The sequence below is a fragment of the Callithrix jacchus genome, chromosome 17, assembly GCF_049354715.1.
Source record: "Callithrix jacchus isolate 240 chromosome 17, calJac240_pri, whole genome shotgun sequence".
Classification (NCBI taxonomy): Eukaryota; Metazoa; Chordata; class Mammalia; order Primates; family Cebidae; genus Callithrix; species Callithrix jacchus.
Window position 1 is genome coordinate 80,649,187 of NC_133518.1, and position 9,098 is coordinate 80,658,284.

The 9,098-nt window shown below is 42.1% G+C and overlaps 1 protein-coding gene and 1 non-coding gene across 4 annotated transcripts in view; both read left to right on the forward strand.

Moving 5' to 3' along the window:
* UBXN7 (UBX domain protein 7) overlaps positions 1 to 9,098 on the forward strand; it is a 73,372-nt gene that overhangs the window by 31,624 nt on the left and 32,650 nt on the right. For all 3 annotated transcript variants that reach the window (XM_054247060.2, XM_035278803.3, XM_054247061.2), the window contains 2 exons: positions 7,069 to 7,134; positions 8,977 to 9,089. In XM_054247060.2, coding sequence (XP_054103035.1) covers positions 7,069 to 7,134; positions 8,977 to 9,089 — 179 coding nt within the window. The remainder of the gene's footprint in view (positions 1 to 7,068; positions 7,135 to 8,976; positions 9,090 to 9,098) is intronic.
* On the forward strand, positions 6,881 to 6,986 carry LOC118149017 (U6 spliceosomal RNA). Its single transcript, XR_004736191.1, has one exon. It is a non-coding gene; the product is annotated as a U6 spliceosomal RNA (small nuclear RNA).

The following is a 9,098-nucleotide window of genomic DNA, read 5'->3' on the forward strand; positions in this document are numbered from 1 at the left end:
TGCGCCTGGCCTGTTTCATTTTGTTTTGTTTTGTTTGTGAGACAGGGCCTTGCTATGTTGCCCTGGCTGCTATTGAGCTGGTCTCAAGCAGTCCTCCTGCCTTGGCCTTGGCCTCCCAGAATACTGGGGTTATGGGCATGAGCCACAACACCGGGCTTTTTTATTTTACTGTTTTCTTTCTTTTTTGTCTCTGAATTGGTGTACAGTTAGGAGGACAGTGAGAATGACTTTATACAGTTAGGAAGTCATTCCTTTTTTTTTTGAGACGGAGTTTCGCTGTGTTACCCAGGCTGGAGTGCAATGGTGCGATCTCGGCTCACCGCAACCTCCGCCTCCTGGGTTCAAGCAATTCTCTTGCCTCAGCCTCCCGAGTAGCTGGGATTACAGGCACGCACTACCATGCCCAGCTAATTTTTGTATTTTTAGTAGAGACAGGGTTTCACCATGTTGACCAGGATGGTCTCGATCTCTTGACCTTGTGATCCACCCGCCTCGGCCTCCCAAGGCTATTATACTATTAATTTAAATCACAGTTCAGGTGTGGTCTCACATCCCTAATACCCTTTCAGGTTGTCGGTAAAGTTAAAACTTATTACATGATAATACTAAGGGTTTGTTTGGTTTGACCTTCTCTGTTTCCAGTCTGGGCTAGTTCACCCTCCATAGGCAACTTGGTGGTCCCCTACTCCCAGGAGATGATTATATTGTCACTGAGCTTAGTTCTTACAGGCCAGAACTCTTAGATTCAAGTGATCTTCCTACCTCAGCCTCCTGAGTAGCTGGGATTATAGGCATGCACTGTTGCAATGGGCATCAAATTATCTTCATCGTGGTGACATTTAGACTGACAGTTCAGAAACAGTGATGAGTCAGACTGCTGGCATCTTGGTTGAATTCACGCAGTAGCTTCATACTGTACCATTAGATGGTGAATTATTCACTGCCACATACTTGAAGTTTACAAACAAATGTAAAAGGCAGGGCCAGGTGCAGTGGCTCATGCCTCTAATCCCAGTCCTCTGGGATGCCACAGTGGAAGATCACTTGAGATCAGGAGTTGGAGAGCAGCCCAGACAACATAAGAAGACTCTATCTCTACAAAAGATAAAAGTAAATTCATTCTGTGTAGTGGTGCGCGCCTGTAGTCCTAGTTACTTGGGAGTCTGAGGTGGGAGGATTGCTTGAGCTTAGGAGTTCTAGGCTACAGTGAGCTGTGATCATGCCACTGCACTGGAGCCTGGGTGACAGAGTGAGACCCTGTCTCTAAAAGAAAAACAAATACCACAGGTATAGTGGCTCACGCCTGTAATCTCAACACTTGGGAGGCTGAGGCGGGAGGATTGCTTCAGCTTAGGAGTTTGAGACCAGCCTGGGGAACTTTTTGAGACCCCAACTGGAAAGAAAAAAAAAAGAAATTAATTTAAAAAACAGTTTTCTATAATTATGTTCTTGATGAAGCAATAAAAATGACTGATTTCATTAAATCTCTACCTTTGAGTACATAGTTTGAAAGTAGTGTTTGAGATAGGATGTATGCTTAAAGCGCTGCGGGATTCCTCAGTACTATGATCACCTTAGGGAAAACACCTGTGATTGTTAGAGTGGCGAGCTGAGCTAGGCAGCTTCTTTTCATGGAACATTGTTTTCACTTGAAAAATCACTGACAAACTATCAGCTTACACTTTGACAGTTGGAATTTTTTTGAAAGTGTGAGTTTGTTAACTTCAATAAAACTGAGAGTGTTTGTTACCAGAGAGGTTTGGCTGGGTGCGGTGACTCACACCTGTAATCCCAACACTTTGGAAGACTGAGGTGGGAGGATTGCTTGTGCCTAGGAGTTCCAGACCAGCCTGAACTATACAAGGATACAAATCCCGTCTCTACAAAATAATTAAGAAAAAAATTAGCCAGATGTGGTTGCACATGCCTGTAGTCCCAGCTGCTCAGGAAGCTGAGGGGTGAGGAGATTGCTTGAGCCTGGGAAGCGAAGGCTGTAATGAGCCATGATTATGCCATGCACTCCAGCCTACTGGTGACAGAGAGACCTTGTCTCAAAAAAAGAAAGATAAAAACATTAAAAAAGAGCTTTCAGGCAAAAAGCAGAATTTTAGAAAATTTTTTGTACCCACCTTTGTGAGCTTGATACTTTCTGAATACATGAAGGCTTTCTGATAAGATCAGTGGTGACATTACACAGATGATTTTTAAAATACTGTATAATGAAACCATTAACATTTTAAATGTTTACATTACTCAGTAAACAAGTATTTTTGAATAACCAATGCATGATACTACAAAATTGCATACAGGTAAAAGATCCATTCAGACTGTGAGATAAATTGTATTAGATGCTTATTGCTGAGTAAAAAATTGTTCCAAAATTAAACTGTGTGAAAAAAACAAATGTTTGTGATCTCAGTTTCTTTGGGTTGGAATGTAGGTGTGGTCTTTGGTTGGGATCTCCTACAAGGGTGTGGTCAGCATGTCAGCTGGGCTCTCATTCATCTAAAGCTGAAATGGAGGAGGACCTCCTAAGCTCTTTCACATGGCTGTTGCCTGGGGACAGCCATTCTTACACAGAGCAAATGAGAGAGCCAGAGCAGGCAGCCCGAGATGGAAGCTACGTCTTGTAACATAATCTGGAAGTGAAATCGTATCAGGTCTGCCACATTCTGTTCAGTCCTACTTGTACTCAAGGTAACCACACACAAGTTAGGAATACGGGGGGCTGCCTAGAGATTGCCTACCACATAGTACGGTGGGTTTTAATGCAGCAGTATGAAAACCTCATGGATAAGATTTCAGATTCCACTTTGCAACTGTCCTCTAAGAAGCTACCACTGGTTAAGTATTGGTGTGCAATTATCGAAGGCTTTAAAACACTCCTCCCTGCTGGGTATGCTGGCACAGGCATGTGGTCTCAGCTTCTCGGGAGGCGGAGGCAGGAGTATGGCTTCAGCCCCCGAAGTTGTTGGCTGTAGTGCCCTGTGCTGATTGTATGTCTGTACTAAGTTGGGAATCAGTATGATCTGCCGGCAGTGGAGGACCACCAGGTGACCTGAGGAAGAGGAATTGGAGCAGTGCCAATCAGTAGAGGGATTGTGACTGTGAATGGCCCCTGCACTTCAGCCTGGGCAACACAGTGAAACCCCCATCTTGTAAAACAAAAAGCCCACTCCTCCCTTTTACAACTGTGTGTCTGCATGAGGGTAAATTTTAATTTTCTTTCTGTACTTGAACTAAGAGAATAGCAGATCTGAAGGTCCAGGTGTCTTCTCTGATGCAAACATGAACAAATACGTGGACACGCAAACCTGCCGCTCTTCTCACTATGGCTTTTCTCCACCTTTCCCTCCCCTATTCTTTGAATCTCCTTCTGAATCTCCTTTAGCTCTTTATAGCTTAGTCTCTTTGGCTTCAATGACCAGTACTTCTATTAGGTGGGCAGTAGAGTGAGGATGAAGGACTGATGTTTGCTTATGGTAGACAGCTTGGAAGAGCCAGGAGACCACATTAAAAAGGCAGGTAGGAGTAATGGTCCCAGGCCTGTGGTCTGAGAGGTTTTTGCTTAGACATAGGGTAAATGGAGGGAAGACAAATGGGAAGAGAGTTACTAGCCCAAGGAGTAAAAGGAGTTGGGTAGAAGGATGGCGATAAGAGGAACTAGTATGTCCAGATCGAGTGCCTTGAAGAGAGCGGGGAATTGGGAAGGGGATATGAAATAATGTGGAATATTGACTTCTCTGCCTTTGGCAGTTTAAAAGTAGAAGCAAATTACCTTTTATGTGCCACCTTTCTAAAATAATATACTTTCTTAGGCAGCTGTTCTATCTTACTCTAAGACATCCTCAGTTTCTTAATTATTAGAGTTGAAAAGTATCAGACATCTAGTTTTTAAAAAAATAGTAATTTTTTTTTTTAAGAGACAGGGTCTCAGTACGTTGCACAGCCTGGGCTGGAACTCCTTGGATCAAGTGGTCCTCTGACATCAGCCATCTGGGCAGCTGGGACTGTAGGCACACGTCACTGCACCAGCGCCAGTTAACTGGTTTTGAGGCATTCTTTGGCAGGTTATATTATTTCTGCTAGAAGCCATATACATTTGAAATCGGAGCTCTTGATCAAAAATAGTTCCAAGATTGAAAAGTGCTATATTCGTTGCTTTTTCTTGAATAGGAATGAAGGAATAGGAATAAAAATTTTTATTTTTATTAAAAATAGAATTTGGCCGGGCCTTATGGCTCATGCCTGTAATCCCAGCACTTTGGGAGGCTGAGATGGGTGGATCACCTGAGGTTAGGAGTTTGAGACCAGCCTGGCCAACTTGGTGAAACCCCATCTCTACCAAAAATACAAGAATTAGCTGGGCGTGGTGGTGGGCGCCTGTAATCCCAGCTACTCGGGAGGCAGAGGTTGCAGTGAGCTGAAATCGTGCTACCAAACTCTAGCCTGGATGACAGGAGCAAAAACCCGTCTCAAAAAATAAAACAAAATAAAATATAAAGTTCAGGCCAGGCGTGGTAGCTCACACCTGTAATCCCAGCACTTTGGGAGCTTGAGGTGGGCAGATCGCCTGAGGTCAGAAGTTTGAGCAAGACTAGCCTGACCAATATGGTGAAACCCTGTCTCTACTAAAAGTACAAAAATTAGCCAGGTGTGGTGGCATGTGCCCGTAATCCCAGCTACTCGGGAGGCTGAGACAGGAGAATTGCTTGAACTGGAGGTGGAGATGGCAGTAAACAGATCATGCCACTGCACTCCAGCCTGGGTGACAGAGCGAGACTCCATCTCAAAAATATATATGTAGTAATAATAATAAAATTCAGGCTGAGCATGGTGGCTCATGCCTGTAATCCCAGCACTTTGGGAGGCTAAGGTGGGAGGATTCCTTGAGCCCAGGAGTTTGAGACTAACCTGGGCAATATAGTGACACCCGCGTCTCTTTAAAAAAAAAAAAAAAAAAAAAAATGCTGACTGGTGCTGTGTACTTGTAGTCCCAGCTACTTGGGAGGCTAAGGCAGGAGGATGGCTTGAGCCCAGGAGGATGGAGTCTGCAATGAGCCATGATCACACCACTGCACTGCAGCCTGGGCAACAGAGTGAGACTGTGTCTCAAAAAATAAAAAAATAAATATGAAAATGTATTACAAAATCTCTTTTCCCAAAGGTAAATGTGATTCTTTGACATAAATACTGACACATGTATGTGGATGATACACAAATGAATATGTTTTAAACAAATGAAGTTTTTAACATGTTCTGCATTTTTTCGTTGCTTTGTTTTGTTTTGCTTTTTACTTGATAGTTCTGCATTTATTTTTTTGTAGCAATTATCCTATATAATTACAAACATCCTATATTTTTACAAATTATCCTATATAATTTTATTTAGCAATTATCCTATATAATTACAAACACAAGTTATTGGGAAAGATGTTTTGACATGGGATGGATAGTTCTGGATGTTAGCAATTATCGTATGTAATCACAAACACAAGTTATTGGGAAAGATGTTTCGACATGGGATGGGGGATTCTGTGTTCCCGGTCTAATCTGATACTAATCATTATTTATTAACACAGAATTATTCTGGTTCTATGCTGGCCACTCTTGCCATAAGCCAACTTTATAACTTAAAGTTCATATTGAGGGAATTATGAACAGCCTTTATTTATTGTAATGTACATAAAGGATATAATTTGGTTAGGTTTAAGAACACATGGGAAGATAACATTTTGATTCTTGCATTCTAGACCTTATCTGTAAAATACTTAAAGACTGGGTAATAGACACTACAGGGGGAGTAGACCACCTTAAGTGAATCCATTTATTTTTCTATCATTAAACCATTGTGTAACCGTGGAAAAAATTTTTCAAAATTAAAGATTTTTTTGTGTCTTTATCTTTTGCATGTGTGTCCAGTCACTAAGAAATAGTCCTTAAGTCTTATGGTTTAGGAGGTGGAGTTACTCTATACAACAGGGCAGTCAGATCCCGAAGACTAACCTGAATTGGGTATTTGCAGCATGTGTGTGGCTTCATCTCTATGTGGTGTCATCGTCAAAATCATCTTGATACCATCAGTTGGATATTAGGATAGTAAACATTTATTTTTTTTGAGATGGAGTTTAGCCTTCTTGCCCAGGCTGGAGTGCAGTGGCGAGATCTTGGCTCACTACAACCTCCGCCTCCCAGATTCAAGAGATTCTCCTGCCTTTGCCTCCCAAGTAGCTGGGATTACAGGTGCGCACCACCACACCTGGCTAGTTTTTTTGTATTTTTAGTAGAGACGAGGTTTCACCATGTTGGTTAGGCTGGTCTTAAATTCTAGTTGGTGATCCACTGCCTCGGTCTCCCAAAGTTCTGGGATTACAGGAGGCATGTAGGCAGGATAGTAAACTTTTTTTTTTTTGAGACAGAATTTCATTCTTATTGCCCAGGTTGGAGTGCAGTGGCACAGTTTGGCTCACTGCAACTTCTGTCTCCCAGGTTCAAGTGATTCTCCTGTCTTAGCCTCCCAAGTAGCTGTGATTGCAGGCATGTGCCACCCCACCTGGCTAATTTTTTTGTATTTAGTAGAGACGGGGTTCATCATATTGGCTAGGTGGGTCTCAAACTCCTGACCTCAGGTGATCCACCCGCCTCGACCTCCCAAGTGCTGGGATTATACGCATGAGCCACCATGCCCAGCCGATGGTAAGCTTTTTACACAGGTTTGATCAAGTCTCTTAACGGGGCCTTAATTTTGTCATTTATTATACAAGATGGCTAGATGGAAGGTGTTTGGGTTAATTATATGTGAATAATTTCAAACTTGAAGCACTTTTATTTTTTGAGGGAAGGCACCTTCATGAATCTGTGTTTCAAAGCAAGAAATGCTGTGCTCACTTATGCAGCAGGCATACTAACACTGGAACAACACAGAGAAGATTGGCATAGCCCCTGTGCAAGGATGGCATGCAATTCCTGAAGTGTTTAATACTTTCCATTTAAAAAAATACTTTTAGATAAGGACGTTTCTAGAATTGTTTCAAAATTAATGTTAATTCTATTTTTTCTTCCCTAAAGCCCCTAAAAGACGACGGCCTGCACGTTCAATTTTTGATGGTTTCCGGGATTTTCAGACTGAAACCAGTAGGTATCTGTGGACCAGTTTATCATCTCTCTCTTCCCTTCTTCTCTTATTAAAAAGAAAAAGATGATTACTGTTAGGCCTAATTACTTTGCGGTTTCACCTTTTTAAAAAGTGAAATTATGTATTGAGAATGTGATTAATTCTCTCCTGAGCTGAATTGTTCCAAATGCTAACCTATTGGGTTATAGAAAAATAGTAAAAGAGATGCAGATAATGCAGGAAATCTGGTAATTGATAAACTTAATTAGCTTGTGAATAAACACGTAAAGTGCTTACTGTGATAAAATAAACTGACTTCCCTTGGGACCCTGATTTCTATCAGTGAAAGGAATATATAATAAAAATGGTTATTGAAAGAGATTGAAAAACGCAAGAAAAAGCCACACCACTCAAGGCAGCCACTATTAATATTTTGGTTACCCTTGTTTGAAATATTTTCGTGTAATAAGTTAGAATGAGAATGTTGGTCTTACACTTTTAGCGGATTTAGTACTGATGTAGCAATGGAATCCTAAAGAAAGGACAGTTATGTTAAGAGGATATATGAGAAACCCTTGGACTATGCTTGATTTTGCAGTTTATTTATAATGAGTTCATGGAGGCACAGATAGGTCATGTAACTTTGGAGAGCATTGATGAAGAAACTAATCTAGGGAATCCCGTTTCCTTCCAGTGGAAGGTGACAGCAGTGGTCATCTACTGCCAGAATCTTTTTTATTATTATTATTATTTTGTTTTGTTTTTGAGATGGAGTCTCACTTTGTCACCGGGCTGCAGTGCAGTGTCACGATCTGGGCGCACTGCAAGCTCCACTCCCCAGGCTCAAGCAATTCTCCTGCCTCGGCCTCCTAAGTAGCTGGGATTACAGGCGCCCGAAATACGCCCAACTAATTTTTGTATTTTTAGTAGAGGCATGGTTTCACCTTGTTGCCCAGGCTGGTCTTGAACTCCTGACCTCAGGTGATCTGCACATCTCAGCCTCCCATAGTGCTGGGATTACAGGCATGAGCCGCCGGGCCTGGCCCTGAATCTTTAAAGATTGAGAACATAGCTGAAAACAGCAAATGAATTTACATTGCTTTCAGAACTAGATAAATGAGGATGAAAGTTTTCCCCTATGCTTTTTGTTCTGTTTTGTTTGAGATGGAGTCTCACTCTGTTCCACAGGCTGGAGTGCAGTAGCGTGATCTCAGCTCACCGCAGCCTCCACTTCCTGGGTTCAAATGATGCCCCTGGCTCAGCCTCCTCGAGTAGCTGGGAGTACAGGCATGCACCACCAACCATGCCTGGCTAATTTGTTCTTTTCTCGGCTCACTGCACCCTCTGCCTCCAGAGTTCAAGTGATTCTCCTGCCTTAGCCTCCTGAGTAGCTGGGATTACAGGCGTGCGTCACCATGCCCAGCTAATTTTTGTGTGTGTGTATATTTAGTAGAGATGGGGTTTCACTATGTTGGCCAGGCTGGTGTCAAACTCCTGACCTAAGGTGATCCTCTCAGCTCGGCCTCCCGAAGTGCTGGGATTACAGGTGTGAGCCACCGCGCCCGGCCTCCCCCATGTTTAAGTTAGCTTCTGAGTATGTGAAGAAGTTGCTTTGATCATGTGACTATTTTCACTTAATTTTCTTTGTATCCTCTGGATAGGGAATACCACCGAGTCTTAAGATTCCTCTGATTCCTCTTTGCATTTTTTTTTCAGAGTCAGCATTAGATCTTTATATTTGAGGTCAAGCACATTGTCAGCAACTCCTTCAATTGACAGAAGTTTTTTTTTTTTTTAATGGGATTTGTGATTTTTTTTTTACAGCTAACTGAAATGTTTTCATCCTTCTGTATTATATATAGTTCGGCAAGAACAAGAATTAAGAAATGGAGGAGCTATAGATAAGAAATTGACTACCCTTGCGGATCTGTTCCGGCCACCCATTGATTTGATGCATAAAGGCAGCTTTGAAACAGTAAGTTAT